At 37.5% G+C, this 17279-nt stretch overlaps 1 protein-coding gene across 1 annotated transcript in view; it reads right to left on the reverse strand.

Moving 5' to 3' along the window:
• MCCC2 (methylcrotonyl-CoA carboxylase subunit 2) overlaps window positions 1-17279 on the reverse strand; it is a 37023-nt gene that overhangs the window by 18455 nt on the left and 1289 nt on the right. Inside the window, exons 2-7 of the mRNA XM_048291188.1 lie at window positions 15035-15101; window positions 11050-11134; window positions 10705-10806; window positions 9948-10075; window positions 7498-7610; window positions 2510-2623 (exon numbers count right to left, since the gene is read on the reverse strand). Of these exons, the coding sequence (XP_048147145.1) occupies window positions 2510-2623; window positions 7498-7610; window positions 9948-10075; window positions 10705-10806; window positions 11050-11134; window positions 15035-15101 (609 nt within the window). The remainder of the gene's footprint in view (window positions 1-2509; window positions 2624-7497; window positions 7611-9947; window positions 10076-10704; window positions 10807-11049; window positions 11135-15034; window positions 15102-17279) is intronic.

Below are 17279 nucleotides of genomic sequence, written 5' to 3' on the forward strand. Positions count from 1 at the left end.
CTGTGAAATCTTCCTCTGAAAATGGGGGAAGATTTTAAAACTTTCTAACTTCATGACATCCTTGCAGTCACCAACTTGCCTAGTCAAGCCTTCCCCTTGAGTTCTGACTTGGGTCCCTCTTTTCCAGGTGCCTATCCTGGCAAAAGTCTCATGTGCTACAGATCAGTGACACACATGTATGATCTGAATTGCCTCATGATGTCAAATGATTACCATTCCCAGAGAACAAGAGGCTGGCTCTCTGTTTTCATCTTCCAAGCCAGCTTTCTGGGTTGTACTGGGTATTACATGTCTTACCGAAAACCTTTTGAAAAGGTTTGTACTTGGACGCTCAGGTGTTCCTGCAACCAGGGTAGTTATTCTTAGTTATAGTAACGAACCTACTAAAAGTCTGATGTACAAAGTTCATGTCTTTCACCACACTAATTTTCTTATCTCAAGGAACAGATGTATGAATCACAAAGTGTTACTCAACTAATATTATTCTCAGATAGTATCTTCATCCATGTTTACGCAACTTTTCAACAAGAAACTCCAAATATCTAAATTACAGTGATAAATCTACAAAGAATTACTTAATTTTGAGGAGCATTTGTCTCTGTTTACATATAAACAAGCTGAAAAACACTAATACAAGATAAAAAGGAGCAGAAACCTAGGTAAGACATTTGAAACAATTACTGTCAATGAAATTCTAACAACCAAATTCTAATGAGCAGTAAATAAATTAGCCTGACATTACATAGTTGCTTTTCATTACTTTATCTGCTTCTCCTGCTTACTTTGTTCTTCTTATCAACTTGAAAAGGCTCCACCAAAATAATAAATTTCTTCAAACTAAATGCCTTGTTTTATTAAGGTACACAACAAAGTATCCCTGTACTTTCAGATATATGTCCCATGCCCCTGCTTTCCATATGCCAGTTAAATTCTGAATTTATTTAAGACGTACAAATGTAAGACTTCTTTTTTTTTCTTTTTTTTTCTTTTTTCTTCCTTTTTTTTTTTTAACTGCATAAGAATTTAAAAGCCATCTATACACTGAACTTTGAAAAAGGCACAAAATGACAAATCCACTTTTACCAACAAGATGATACAGTGGGGAAAAAATTCACTCTAAAGGAAAAGAATGCAATATAAAAATATGCTGTGGAAATGAGAGCAAAGCTATACAAGTAAACACTAAATCACAGTAAAGGATGAGCCCGCCATACTTTTAATGAGAGTAACACAATCATGCCTTAGGAACTAGTCAACAAACAAATCTGTCAGTGCCTGTTCTCCCGTAGTTTAATGGGACATGCCACATTTTCCCAGTATCTTAACTGAAGGAAGAGACTTCCAAGAGACTTTGCCTCCTCTGTTACTAGAGGAATCAATGGAGCAGTATCTTCATTAACAATGCTGTTACAAAACAATTTCTCCGTTTCAGCATGCTCAAGTTGGAAGGACTCTTGAGAGACATTTGATGTACGTTTGGCTTTGTCACTGGAAGCACACCTAAAAGTTCCCAAAAGACTGTAACCAAAACAGAGCTATCGTGCTGCCTCAGACCAGTTTGTACAATAAATTTGACAAGCATTTGACTATTTCAAAAGAGCAAGTTTATCCAGCCATGTTTCACCAAGACTTAATAGTTGTGATGAGTGATGCTGTTAGTTCTAGCACTAACATTTATTACTGAAAATACATTTTTTTCTCATAAAGCTTGTGTTAAGTAGAATAATCTTTGTCGGCAAAAGACTGACGTTATTGTATTATCATTTGTATTGGTATAGAATTGAGCATACACCAGAACATACAGTTATTTCTAAAATAGTAAACCATATTCAAGCACTCCTTTTGTTGTGCCAAGCTACTGTAATTTTAAAGCTCTCTTATACTGCAGTATTTTGCAGTCACAAATTCCACTATGAGTTCCACAACAAAGCAAGTTTTAATTCACAGGAATTCTTCAGGCCAGTTTCCTTAGAAACAATTTCCTTACAAAGACAGAAAGAAAGACAGAAAGAAAGACAAAGGTGAAAAGACAGAAAGAGAGAAAGACAAAGTACTGTGACAAACTCCATCATAAGTGTGTCTCCTTTGTCAGCAAACTGACATAAAAATATAGCAGATCAGTCCTGCTTCAGATGTTCTTTGATCTTGACTTTGAGATACAATAGAGATGGTTGTGATTTTTTCAAATTTCATGTCAAACCTAGAGAGTACATAACGGAATATAGAAACAATTTTTATAATTTAAATTGTGCACAGCAATCTAAAAGCAGTACTATAAAAACACCTTAACACAGTCCAGTTTATAAATATACACCTCTAATGAACAGAAGAGATTTGACTTAGGATAGAAACATTCAGACATACTTAAAAATACAAACTAATCTACAGAATATCTAGAAATATCTCACCAAGAAATGTCTCAATTGTTTAAGGTAGACAATTATTGCAGCATGATTTGGGAGGAGTGGGAGGAACGGGGCCATGTCACTAGAAACTTCTGTATCCTTACCAGTGGTGGCCCTCCCAGGAATATTGTTCCCTGTTTGCCAACAATAATACTTTCATCAGCCATTGCAGGTACATATGCTCCTCCTGCTGTACAAGATCCCATGACTACTGCTATCTGTTGGAAAACAAAAAGCACAAGTTAATGAACTGTTCAACCCTTAAAAATAGCAAAGGCACAAGATATTACGTATTTTAATACAGGTCATTCGACAGCATTGCAAGATTATTTTTGCCTAAGAGAGCAAACATTTTTATGTTTTAGCATTTCTTTAAAAAATAAGGAATCTTCCATTTTCAACAGTCTTTCGAACTATGATCTTCAGACTACCCTGCTGGAAAATTCACGTATGAAGTACCATCAGCTACTTATGTGGTATGTTTGAAGAGACACACATTCTACCATGGAATTTGGTTTTACTGATCAACATTAAAGGTTAAAACATAGAGGTTTCTCCTAGTATTTACACTAAAGTCAGGACTTCAGTTACTGATTATTGGCATAATTTCACCAGTGTTAACATCCTTTTAAGGAAATTTTCTCCCATCTCCTAGTATGCTACTTCAGGTCTTCAGTGGATCAACTAATTAATTTTGCCCTTTTGAGGTGTGTTGAGCATCTCATTATAGGCTTCAACAAGAATAATCTCTGCTTCATCCTTTTGCCTAATTTTGAGATGAACACCTATCCAGTGAACATTTTCTACCAGTAATATTTTGGTGATACTTTTATAAAACTGATTTGACCCCAGATATGATGAATACTGTAACTGTAGACAATCATGGAAATGAAGTTTCTCAATTTCTCCTTCACAGGAGCATCTTCAAAGACCCTTTCAAGACACTTGTAGAGCAGAAGAAAAGGAATACTCATATGGAAAAGGCAAACACTTTCTTTCACAACCATACATAAACACAAAAACACCCTAAAAAAACCCCAGGAAACAATGTTATTTAAGGTTAAGCTTGTTTCAAGATATTTCTAAGGATAATTTAGAAGAAGAAAACAGCACATAGAAAAACAAAACTTCCAAATCACATTATGCTTATCTAAAGCAGGAGTAGATGAACTATGTCAATCTGCTATCATCAAATCAAACTGCCTTTTCAGCAAACAGTTTTCAGTATTGCAAACTATATTCAGAGTCACATGATTAATCTACAGTATTCTGTTGTGCATTTAATAAATGACTCCTGGTGAATTAAAAAATAACATAAACCTCTAGAAATGGGAGAAACTTGGGGTAAATATTTCATTTTTTCCTCCAGGATTTGTGCTTTTTTCCTATTCTTAATTTCACCATGCTCACATGTGAAATGTGCCTGCATTTAAACTTTAACTCAGGTGTTAATTTTTTCCAACTGGAATATGTATCTACTGGAAAAAAAAAACCTACCTGTCAAGTTCCCAAATAATGTCCCACATCCTGACTTAATTTTCTAAATTGCTGCAAAGAAATTCTTCATGTGTTCAACAAAAATCAACAGTCCTGAGTGCATATACACTATTTCATATCCGCTGATCCATCCCCCATCGTTATCCATGCAGCGTATGAATGTGACAGAGCTCAGGAAGCAGCTAATGAGGAGCTAATCACATCTTTCTGATTCACACCCATATGGGCAACAATATAATTTAAGCTGTAGTGGGTGTAAAATAAATTAGTCACAGGTAAAAGTGGAGGGGGAAATTAAAAGCACTATCAGCAACCAGAAAATTAAAATGGGAAAAAAAAGCAAGCACTTCAAGGGCCAAACTGAGAAGAACTAATGAACTGATGAACAGACCTTCAGGCAGGCCACAGCACAGAACATCAGGTAGCAAAACTAACAATATCCAGACTCCCATGTCAGAAGAATTGACCAGAGTGGAGATCAGAGAGAGCATAATTTCTTAATTCCATTTTCTAATAAAACATGCTCTCAGACAGGGAAGATGGTTTGATGGTTCTAGCTACCACTATCTGTTAGCACAGGACCAATAATAGATTTACAAAAATAACAGTGCCTCCTTGAAATAATAAAAGGATAGATACATCTCCCAAACAAAATGCACCCTTATTACATTCTTTAAATAAAGGAAATACTTCAGTAAAACATTTCTCCCAGTCTTCCACAAATATTTAAAGAAAGTGTCATACTGGGAAAATTTAACTTTCATCAGTGTCATAACAAACAGAAATGTGTTTTAATAAAAGACAAATCTTTCTTACATTTAGTTTTTATGGTATATGAATACAACTACTCCTAATACAACACCATATGGTAATTGAAAGAAAAACAAATTCAACTTTTTAATGCAACTTTACAAATATGTTAAATACGTTTCAAGATATGCTGGAAACATGATCATGACTGTAAGATCAGGCATTTTTAGAAAGGTCCTGCCCAACATCAGCAATTTCAACCTTGCAAGCCGGGTATACATATTCATCTTCAACATAACATCTAAAAATCATTACTCCCATAGCAGATCATGATTGAAGTCTCTAGCAAAAATAAGGTTTTCCAAAAATTCTCCAAAAAAGATAACTCAGCAAAACATCACTCCTTTAACACTTGCTGTTCCACAAAAACACTAGGTCCAACCTAGACCTATGAGGGAGCCTGCATGATGACCAGCTTACAAACTGTCTTTTTCTCCCATGTATTTTTGTTCTAACTAAACACTGCTTTTCTCTGGAAATCACTACAATTGGTCCACCTCTACTATTGGAAAGAACTGCAGAAGGTAAATTATGTCATACTTCCTAAAGAGACCTACTGTGTTGTTGGAATCTTCAGCCTTGGATTTTTAAGGAAGCAATGGATTTCAGGATTCTTTGGAAAAGATGACTGAAGATTTGAACTCTGACTTGCTTCCAAAATGTGCCAAAAAGTTATCAAGGTAACACAGGCCGTTTCCTCAAAAATCCTGCAAAACCAGTATCTGTCATGTAAGGAGTGAGATGGAATACTGTATCCTTGACTGGTCAATCTGCTTCGCCCTGAAAGTATTGGCTTCTACTACCTCCTTCCCCCAGAAAAAAAAAACATGTCCAATGCCCCAGTGGAATCTGTTGTGTGAGTGATTGCAATCGTGTCCCCGCAAGCCCCAGGGCAGGAGAATCCAGTGAGAATAGTCTCTCAACGGTTTCATTCCTGGTGAAAAAGAACACTAGACAGTAGTATTATGGTGGGATTCATGTCATAGCACTGCCACAGGCTCTGGTTGTGTGACAGCCCAGCCTCAGACAACGTGAGGTGAAATAACTGCTATGACATATCACTTGGGAAAACCTCAGCGCACACTGCAGGCACCCACAAATTAAACTGTATTCCAGCCCTTTGCCAGGATAACGACTAGCTTTTTCAGGCTTTCAAAGTGTGGTAGAGAACGTCTCTTCTTGAAAATAAATATTGTCATCACAAGTTCCACAGTACGTGCGACCTATGTCTCACTCAGAATAGATTTTGCTGTTCTCATTATATAGAAAACAGAGGTTGGATAATTTTTTAATGTTCTACATTCCTCAGCTCTTACTGTAATCAGCTGTAGATAAATCTGTCAGGATTGTACATATCACAGACCTAAAAGAGAACCTGGGTTTATGATCATAACTTCTTTTTTGCTCTGACCACTTCCAGATGCCAATGAAGAATGCCAGTTTCAAACAACGTCTTTATTCTTTTATTAATTTATTGTTTTATTGGAAGGTTTTATATATTTTCCCCAGTAAACCGAAAGAGTTCTGCAGGATCAAATGAACTTTGCTGTGCCTCAGTGCTAAATGAGGAAGCTGACTGCTCTCCCTTGGGACCAAAAGGAAAAAGACTGGTTCTGAGAACTGGTGCTCAAAACTGGTAGTTTTAAGAAGTTCCTCACAATTTGCCTTTTTTGACTTGTTTTAAGGACTGTTGGTGCAGTCTGTCTCCTTCATGTTAAAAAAGGCACAGTAAGATCTGGAAAAGAAAATGAACTAGGACATCAAAGGTGTGGAACAATGTCCAGGAAGAAGTGCAGAACTTGAATTTTTGGTCTGCAAAAAATAAGGCAGGTACAAGAGGGGGCTACAAAACCATACAAAGAAGTGGGAGTTGACTGAGTAGACAGCAACTCTGTAGGAACTACCCGGTCGTTTGCTTTCCTATAGTGTTCCTTCATCTGCAGGAGGTTATCTTCAAAGACCATGGACTTCTTCACCCTCTGTGGCAGCTTCTCACTGCTAACAATTAGGTCCCTGCTAACAATTCCCTTCAAGTCTTTATCCTGTCACCTGGCTTTCTTTACTCCACTAGGACTGTACATCCTGCCCTTCACTTTCACTGCAGCCATAGTTGCCCATCAGCAATCCTCAGTCATTTCACATTCTTCATGAGTAATAGATCCAGAAGTGCACCTTCCCTAGCACACCACCTGCATCAAAAAAATTATCCCTATGTACTCCTCAGCGAGCCATGACACAAAACCACTTCTAAATCCAGGAACTGTGACTAACAGTAATTATATGCATCATTAATGCACTAGAAAATAACCTCATAATTAGAGCAGTTTTATCATAAAGCACGTAAGGGTATCAAATGCATTTATCAATATACACATGCCCCTGTTAGTGGAAGGTATGTCTCATTTACTAACCATCATCAGGGGAGTCCTCACCTTTGCAGTGCTGATGCAGAATAATCAACTGTTCCAAGAAATTTCCTAGTGCTTTCTCAAATGGCCCTACATACCATGTTCCCAAGTTCATTTCTCTCCTACTCCCAGACAGGAGCAGGTAAGTCAAATCATTAGCATGAACACTAAGAAAGAAGACTGTTTCTTCAAAACTATAATGAATTCTTGTGGACAATTACTGTGTTTACAGTGCTTCCAACCCCAGACTGGGCCATCAGGTTAGCACAACACAGTGCTGTCAGGAACAAAACATGGGCACAAGCCTTGAAAAGAGGTAATGGCAGCAAGCATAAAAACTACTTAGTACATTTAATTCTTAGATAAAAGCAAATTACCTGTGGAATTCCTTGTGAGGACATGACTGCTTGATTATAGAAAATACGGCCAAAATGATCTCGATCTGGAAATACTTCTGCTTGCCGAGGTAAATTTGCTCCTCCTGAATCAACTAGAATGAATTAAATTATATTAACATGTTTTGAACAGTGTTATATACTTCTTGGTAAAGTATCTGCATGTTACTTAAAATATACAGCAATTACTAATACTGTATATATTTCTATGAATCTAGGTATAATAGGACCTTCTTTTTGAAAAAATAAAGAAGGAAAATAGTAAACACGCCTCTCCAAAATAACATCCATTATTAACATAATTTTCATGGAAAATAAACTCAGACATGTAAAGGCACAACCATACCTCCCTAAACAAACTTCTAAACTCATCTTGCTGCAAAATATTTAAACTAAAAATGCTTTTAATGTACAATTTAAACTCAACTATTCCATTGCAATTCTGTCACAAGCTCCAGGAACAGGCAGAGCTAACCACCATTGAGTTCAAAAGGTGCTGCCCGTGTACTTTCATACCTTGATTAAACTTCACAAAAACATTAAACTATCTTTATGAAGATTCATTTATTTTGTGCCCTTGCTTCAGGATACACCCTCCAGAGATTACAGGTCTCCAATAGGAGCTACGTGTCTGCTCCCAATTAATGAAAATACAACCTGTCATGAGGAAGTATCCAAAGGATAGGACACTATGAGGAAATGCACAGGGAGGTAAAGCATCCCTGAGAGCTCTGGCTCCAAGTAATTAATTTTTACTTGCAACCACCAGTCTGTATGCACATTCTCATCTTACCTGACTGCAGCCAAAAGAAAATGCCTACACCAGTGACTGACTCAGTGACAAATGGCACCAGGTGTCTATGTGAGAATTAGCACCTAGGCAGTTGTTATCACTGATGAAAAGGCAGTTCAAACAACATGAAAATTACACAGTCAGCACAGTGCTGACCGCCTACGAAGCACTCCCTCTTATCACACAGCCCAAACGAACCGGAACAAGCCCAAGTACAGAAACTGCAAAGGTAAAATAACTCACCAGGTATGAATGACAGTGTACATTCAAGGACTATACATCTCAAAGATGGAATAAAACTCTAAACTTTTATTTCAAAAGCATAGCAGTGTCCCACAGTTCCTCATTCCATAAGATCTTAAAATAGTAGAATCACCCACAGTTGCTCACTGATAACTCATTAAAAAATAAGAGTTCTCTAAACAGACAGAATTTGCTGATAATTCAGACCAAAAAAAATCGTAACAGCTGTTTTGCAAACAGCAAAGCTAAGTTTCTTCTGGTTTTTTAACATGTAAGATAAAATATAGCCTGCCCTTCCCTCCAGGACTCTTTCTATGGCAGTCCCACAAAATCTACACCCACACTGTCTCTGCATCCACCTCACCAACAGTTTCAAGTTCCCACTTCTCCTAATCCTTCTATTGGTATTATTCACGTGATTGGCCTACCAGCAGGGCAAGAAACTTCAAACATTTGTACTGGCCAGGACCTGTATTTATGCGGACTATTCAACTAGTACAAGCATCCAGACTGGCAAACCAATGAATGCCCCTCAGCTGATACTTAAGTTCCTAAACTAAGCTGAACAGACAAGAAATAACCTGCCCTATTTCTTAAAATGGGAGTAGAAAGCCCTTCTCCTCTGATGCTGACATACACAACACCCACAGGAATATAAACTTTCTTACAACTCTCTGTCAAATCTGACTGAAACTGGCTAATAGGTTCAAAAGTCATTATACTGGGAATTCAGGCTGAAAGGAAGACACTGGCAGAAACCTCTTGTATTTGTATAAAACCAGGCTAAGAAGACTACCAGTCATATATTACAGATACCTGTCACTCTGTTCTTCATCTTTTATAATAAAAGTATATGTAAGTAAAACTTACATGAAGGTTTGCCCAAATAGACTGAAGTTAATAGACTAAACTCAAAATGTAAAATAAAATACAACTAAATTTCTGCTTCAGAAAAATTAATCCCAAATCCTAAAAATATATTGATCCAAACTATTACTGACAATTTTGGCACTCTTATTATTTTTATTTCCTTGGGATGTTTTCTCGTACAGATACATCCTCCATCAGAACGTACTTTTTTTTTCTAAAATGTAATTTGAATTGACCAGATGAAAGTACCAGAAAGATTGCTCATCCATGACAGAAAGAAGTGATACAGTGTTAACAGCTGCAACTGTATTTTTTGAACCCACCCCTACAGCAGTACAGTAGATAGTGCTGAGAACCTGTACACACCCTCCAGTTAAGGTGTGCCACCAATCTGTAGAGATAATACAGTATTAATGAAAATGTATGTGAATAGGTGTGCTTTAAATACATTCCTGGTTAGTCCGATCTGTGGACACATGAGCTGTCCTTCACACAGGACCTTGGTTATTTCTGCAATGGGACTTACCCAAATAAAGGCAAGGGAGATGATTTTGCATTGCAATTTCTTGAGCACGTATATGTTTCTTAACAGTGATGGGATAATAGGTACCACCTTTGACAGTTGCATCATTAGCAACAATCAAGCATTCCACCCTAAAAATAAAACAAGTTTATGAGAGAGAAAACCATTTCTGATGAATAAGTATGTATGATGGTTAAGAGCTGCAACATGCCAAGGACTCCTGAAGCCCTGATGTTCTACAAGAGCTCTTCTCACCTGCACTCTCTCAAGTGCACACTGTAACAGCAGCCTCAGCACTACAATGTCCTGTCCATTATTTTAGGGAGTAAAATAATGCTATATAGCACCACAATTAATTTCAAGAATAGTCTTGGAGGTATTTTGAGTAAGCAAAACTAATTTTCAGTTTAAACTGAGTTTAAGAAATTTGAGTTTAAAATACCACCCTATTCTTTGAAAATTGCTGTCCAGATACACTGATCTCCTTCCTTCACGAGACACCAGAAATTCCATGTGTGTTTTGTTTAGTTAGTGGGATACACTAATTAATAAAACCTCAACAAACAAAAAAAATCAAAACCAAAAAACTCACTTCCTCTTAGCTATGACTAAAGAAATTGAGATACTAACTTCATTGATTTTTTGAGTGTCAGAAATGAAACACTAAAAACGCTAACAGGCATTTTTAACTGGAAACCAAATAAAATGACACCTTCTTCCTTTTCATATCATTAGTAATGAGATGACTAGAATCTCTCACCCAGATACTCGTCCAATGCCTGTGATAATGCCTCCTGCAGGTACCTCTTCATTACCATACAACTGGTAACCGGCAAACTGGGAAAACTCCAAGAATGGAGACCTGAATGACAAATGAAACAAAACTGTAAAAAATTACTGACTATATCTGCCACTGAATCTCACTTAAAAGGTTAAATCTAGGAAAAAAAAAATTTTAGGAGATCAGTATTTCAGAGAATGCTTCTGTAAAATTTCAATGATGTTATCTGCCAGTCTTTACGGAAGCTAAAGAGAAAAAAGGCTGTTGCAATATTAACCCGCAAAAGACAACCTGAAATGTTTAAAAAAAGAAGGAAGTACTTACCCAGGATCAATAAGTTTGTCAATTCTCTCTCTGGGTAACAGCTTTCCTCTTGATGTGTGAAGCTTCCGAGCTTTTTCTCCACCTCCTGTGATACAACAGTAAATTGTCACATTTTCTATGGATGCAGGTAAGATAAATCACCTGCTATATTAAAACTTAGAATGGAAACACTGATGAGTTCCCAGTTTTTGAAGTATGGACCTTAATAATAAATTTAATAAATAATAGTTTCCACTTCAAACAGATTTCAGGTATTGATAAAAATGCTTGGTTTTTAGAACCTATTTTATTTCCCCCCTCATTTTTTACAGTTAGTCTTGAGGTAAAGATTTTAATAAACATAGTTGTCTGAAACTTTCCCCCACTGCTTGGCAACAAACATAAGGGGAGAAACCACAAATATATAGAAAGCACAGCTGTAGAAATACAGGAAATACTGGTCCCTAGAACTGATTCAGAAGAGCCATGCTGTATGCAATCCTGAATGACTCAGCACCATCGCATTAATTACCTTAGATCATGCCATAACTATAACCAGAATTCAGACACACAGCATTTAATATCAAGTTTATATTTGTTTCATTTCAACCCTTCACTAAAGGTCATCCTAAATCATATCTTCTGCTCTCTAGAGCTTTGTATCATTCAATACTTCAAGATTTGTTGACATGCCTCAGCCACTTGTAACAATAGCTTATTACAAAAATTGTCTCTCTGTGTAGACAGATCACTGATCCACCTCATCGCTCTAAAATTGTCTCCCTGTCCAAATTAAAGAAGGTGCTGTTTTGCTAGCATTTCTCCTGAGACTCCAGGATTTCTCTGTCAGCTAGGCATCACTGAAACAGAGCTTCTAAGCCTACCTTTGAATTCCTTTCTCCCACCTCCTTCCTTGATCACTACACACATCGTTTCCTACCTGTTAGGCATGCCAGAAAGCCCACAATTTATTTTCAGTTCAGCCAGTTCATTAGGTCTATATATCCAGCCTAAGCCCAAACCTAACTTCTGTAGAAGTTTCTCAAGAAACAACCTCTCATATCCACCCATAGATACTACTCTCATCCATGTTCTCAACATCCCACATAACTACATTTTCTCTGACCTCTGGAGTCTTTCACTTACACTGAGCGATGCTGCAAAAATAATTTCCATCCTGTGACTTTTGTCATCTTTGTGCTCCTCCTCTTCACACACTAATCATAAATGCTTGCTTCCCAGGCCCTGTAGCCATTCTACTGAACATTGCTCTTCCAACATCAAGACACTCTACCCTGCACTAATCTCCATTCTGTAGACTGAGAAGCAGTGTCCTTGACGATGAAACAAACCTGGCGGCATTTAATTAGAAATCTCTTCTTAATTTCTGCTTTACAACAATGCCTACACCACTGTGACTGCAATGTGCAAGGATCAGTCATGGGGATTAAATGTATCTCACATGCTTCTTGTGCTTCCTATCAGAAAACCATCTGTTGTAAAGGGGCAGGAACCACTTCCTGTTGCAAAGCTGGGGATTACTCAGTAGAGTGGGACATGGGTTCACAAAAACCCTACACACTGAAGTAACAGCTAGCATATGAAGCATTCATTACAAAGACCTCAAACAAAATCTCATCCTCTGACAGACAGCTTTTACAGCGAAATCGAAAGATGCTGCACATACCCTTCAGACGCATTCAACATAGATACCTAATTCTTCTCATATACTTAAATAATAGGTAAAGCAATTTCAATCAATGCCACTCAAAACTGTACATTAACATCCTAGTAGAGCTTGCAAAGATGAAGGAAAAACAAGCACTATGGTCTTGTCCTGTCATTGTGTAACAAGCAGGAACAGGCAAGCGAGCAGCAATGAAGAAGGCCATGATCATTAGTTCATGAGCTACGCATCATTAGTTCATGAATTGCTTAACAGTCTCTACACCATAAAAGACAGAGGCAGTCCACGGGTTTTAACATCAGGAAACTCCAGAAATCTGTTTCACAGCAAGCAAGAAAAAGCACCGAGCACGAAATCTTAACTGCGCTCTGTTCCAAAGTTGTAGAAGAAATTGCATTATATAAGAAACAGTGTGTAAAATGAGGAAACCAGTATCATGATAGTCACAAGAAGGTGAGAATTAAAGCTGCTCAGCCTCTGGCAGCATAATTAAGCATTTATTACATGTTTTCCTTTTATTGTCTCCATTAACTGTGGTCAACTGCAATTCATTCGGGTCGTCTTACAAGTCAAAAAGAAGAAACACAGACTGCAAGCTTTTAAACTACTACCTACCTGCTTTCTCTTTGCCAACACAACCACAGCTAGGAACTTGGAAAAGATCCACCAACAAAAAGGGGGCAAAGGAGAATCCCCATCCTTTATTGGATGTATGGGGAAACATAGTGACAGAGGATGAGGAAAAGTACTTAATACCTTCTTTGATTCAGTCTTTAACTGGATATGCAGCTCACTGAGAAGACAGGGACAGGAAGCAAACTGAAGCCCCCATAAACCAAGGGGAACCGGTTAGTGACCTACTATACCACTTAGACCCACACAAATTTATGGGGGGAGATGAGATCCACCCAAGGGCAGTGAGGGTGATTTACCAAAATATGAGTATCGATCTAGTATCGATATCCAACTGAGATGGACAAAAACTCTCTCACAGTTTAACGTTAGAAAGTGCATGTTTATTGGCGCCAGACAGCTGCGTGGAATAGCTTCCTAATATGCAGTGTCAAAGTATGGACGGTTACAGAGTCCATTTATCCACAAAAGTTATGAATATCCAAAATACAAATATATATTTATAACAATGACCCCTCCTATTCTCTGCTTCATATGGAAATCAGCGTAGTATAGTTTCTAAATTCGGTCAGTGGTCATTATTAATTGAGGAGTGGTCTTGAAGATGAAGGAATAATACTCTTCCTCACTTGAACTTTCCACCTCTCTGGGTTTTGACAATACAAATAGCCTCTTGGGGAACACCCAGTTTCTTCCTTACAACTTCTGAACAGCATCCAGATGGGAAAAATCAGCAACTGTTTTAAATTTCTTTAGATCTATCTATCAATGTTTCCTGGTTCTCGTTATAAACACAGCTAAGCAAATATAGAAAGACAGATAATTAATTATCTGCAACTTAAAAGCTTGTTTCTAACTTAACTCTTATTAACTCTTAATTAGTCTCAGGTGGACCTACACCTTCACCTTCCTCTAACTAATTCTAGCAAAACTTATCTTTAACTAAAATCTTAGAATCTTAATGTTTCCTTCAAAATCTGTGTTTCAAGGGAACTGGTGGAAGAGCTCACAGAGGCACTTTGCATCATTTACCAGCAGTCCTGGCTAACCTGGGGTCCCAGGTGACTGGAGGCTGGCCAGTGTGACCACATATCCACAAGAAGGGCTGGAGAGACAATCCAGGGAGCTACAGGCCTGTCAGTCTGACAGTGGTGCCAGGGAAGGACAGGGAGCAGATCTTGTTGACTGCCATTATGCAGCACATACAGGACAACCAGGGCATCAGACCCAGCCAGCAAAGGTTTAGGAAAGGCAGGTCCTGCTTGACCAACCTGATCTCCTTCTACAACAGCATGACTCACTTAGGGGATGAGGGAAAAGCTGTGGATGCTGTCTGTGTGAACTTTGGCAAAGCCCTTGACACTGTCTCCCACAGCTTTCTCCTGGAGAAACTGGCTGTTCATGGCTTGGATGGGTGCACTCTTGGCTGGGTAAAACGTTGCATCTGGACAGCTGGGCCCAGAGAGTGGAGGTGGCTGGAGTTACATCCAGCTCATGGCTGGCCACTAGTGGGGTTCCCCAGGGCTTGATTTTGGGGCCCATCCTGTTTAGTAAGTCTAAAAACAATCTGGACAAGAGGATCAAGTGCACCCTCAGTAAATTCACTGATGACAGCAAGCTGTGTGGGAGTGTTGATCTGCTGAAGGGCAGAAAGGCTCTGCAGAAAATCTAGACTATCATACTTACCTAATCTGATTTTTTCTGCTTGTTCTTGTAGTTCAGTTACCAGTGCTTTCATTCGTTCATAGTTTTCCTAAGTGGGGAACAAAACAGAATTTTAACTTCAACCAAGAGTGACTATATTAATTTTTATTAAACAAATGTAAGAAGTACAAGACTAATTTCTCTTCAAAATCTAATTTTACCTTACTATATACTATCTCTGTATTGTCTTTAAAGTAGTAACATTTCTAGCTCTGTACTGGCTTTCCTCAAGCATCCCAAAGCATTTAATAAAAAGGCTTCATAAAAATTCTTATTGTGTTAGGATAGCAAAAGACTAATTCTGAATTTAATAAACTAAAATAGAACTATTCACTACAAAGCTGAATTGTTGTTTCTCAGATTTTGTTTATTTTTGGCATAGTTTTGTTTGCCTTTTAAATCTAATCTTGTAAAAAACGCAGATTCAAATTAAGTGCTCTTATGACTTCAATCAAAGGATGAATGACCTAAGTCAAATAGATTTTGGTAAACACTTTTTAGATTCTTGCTGTTTAAGTTGAACAAAAAGATACAGCAAAAGTTGATTTTGATTTGTCTTGGTTTTGGGGTTTTTTTGGGGTTTTGTTGCTTTGGTTTGGGTTTTTTTTGCTGGGCTTCTTGCCATTATACCTCTAGAAAAACAAAGACTCATATTCTGATACGAGTGAACCAGTACTGAGCTCACCATTTTTATCAGAATTATACAAAACTCTGCACGCACATTACAGCAGGTTGGGGTTTTTTTTTCAATTTCTTAGGAATTGAAAGGTATTAGTCAAACATAATTTATTGGGAGTTTTTTTTGCAGACACATGAAGAAGTTTTACCTTTTTGAAAAGTGCAACTGCCATAAAAGAACATGCTGCACATCAAGGTCTTATTGCCTTGTCTAAATCTCATTTATATGACATTTGAGTCTACTTCGACAGAAAAAACCAGCTGGTAACTCTATGTTCATACATACTTGAACACTCAGACCTAAGGTTTCCCTTAAGAAGAAACTGCAAATGTTGCAGTTGAGTTTGTTCACTTAGGCACTGAAAGGCAAAGATGCAAAGCAGAAGGAAAATTAGAATGTGTAGAGGCAGCTCACATTTGCTTTGAGTGCGTAGTAACTTTCAAAAGACTGCATTTTTCTGCCTCTGTAATTGCTACAAATAGATTAAAGACGCTCTCTTGAAAGGTAAAAACGTACCCTATAATTCCATACTTTTAAAAGTCTGCAGTTTTCACAACACCCAGTATTACTCTGTATCAGTGTTCAGCTTGTCTGGCTGGTTCATTTTGCACCATTACACATCAAAAATTTTCCCCGTTTCTCCTTGTTCAGTCAGTCTGTTTCCTCTAAATACACTCACCTTTTGGACACAGTACTGAGCTTAAAAACTCACCTTTAACATGGGAAAAAAATAAAAAAGCAGCTAAAAAGGCAGAGGATATTAATAGAGAAATAGTAGTCACAATCATAGGCTTCTTCTTTAGATTTTGACGTACCGTAGCTACTTTAGCTACTCTACGTGAAAAATATGAAAGGACTTTTTAGATAAACTATAAAAAATACTGTACACAAACACCTGAGTTTCTTAAATTCACTTAACTTCTATCATGATCTTTCATGCCTTAAACCAGAATACAACACCATTACACTCTACTAAAGAGAAGTAAGGATGTTTTGAAATAATTCTGAATATGCAAAGAAAAGACTAGTCTCAGAAACAAATGTGCTAGTTCTACCATGCATTTGTGGGCTCTTCATTATTATCATTAAATGACAAAAAGGCCAGTGAACTGGCACCAAGTTCTTTCTGGAAACTGGTCCTTGCACCAGCAAGGTGTGTAAAATTGTGCAGTTAATATGTGGGTTTCTACAAATTTTAAAGCAAAATTCAGAGGCAAAACCTACATACTAATCCTACAGTTACTGCACAAGCTAAATGAATTACTGCTACATCACCAAAGTGGATGTAAGAGCTAGTCCCTAGAATCTTCAAATAGACTTTCTTTCGTTTTCCAGAATTTAGACTCACTTTTAAATTACCTTTCTGCCTACCTGGTTTGAGAAACAGTTTACATTATAAAGGCCAGCCTGCCTAGTTGAATTCACAGCCAGAAAGGTAAACATTGACCAAAGAAGGCAAGACCTTCATCACGTATCATAATGTCTTCTTGTGTTTGCACTATTATTCCCTGTATTATTTTATTTCAGACAGTTAAGTGCCGCAAAGCA

This window comes from Corvus hawaiiensis, chromosome Z (assembly GCF_020740725.1).
Source record: "Corvus hawaiiensis isolate bCorHaw1 chromosome Z, bCorHaw1.pri.cur, whole genome shotgun sequence".
Lineage (NCBI taxonomy): Eukaryota > Metazoa > Chordata > Aves > Passeriformes > Corvidae > Corvus > Corvus hawaiiensis.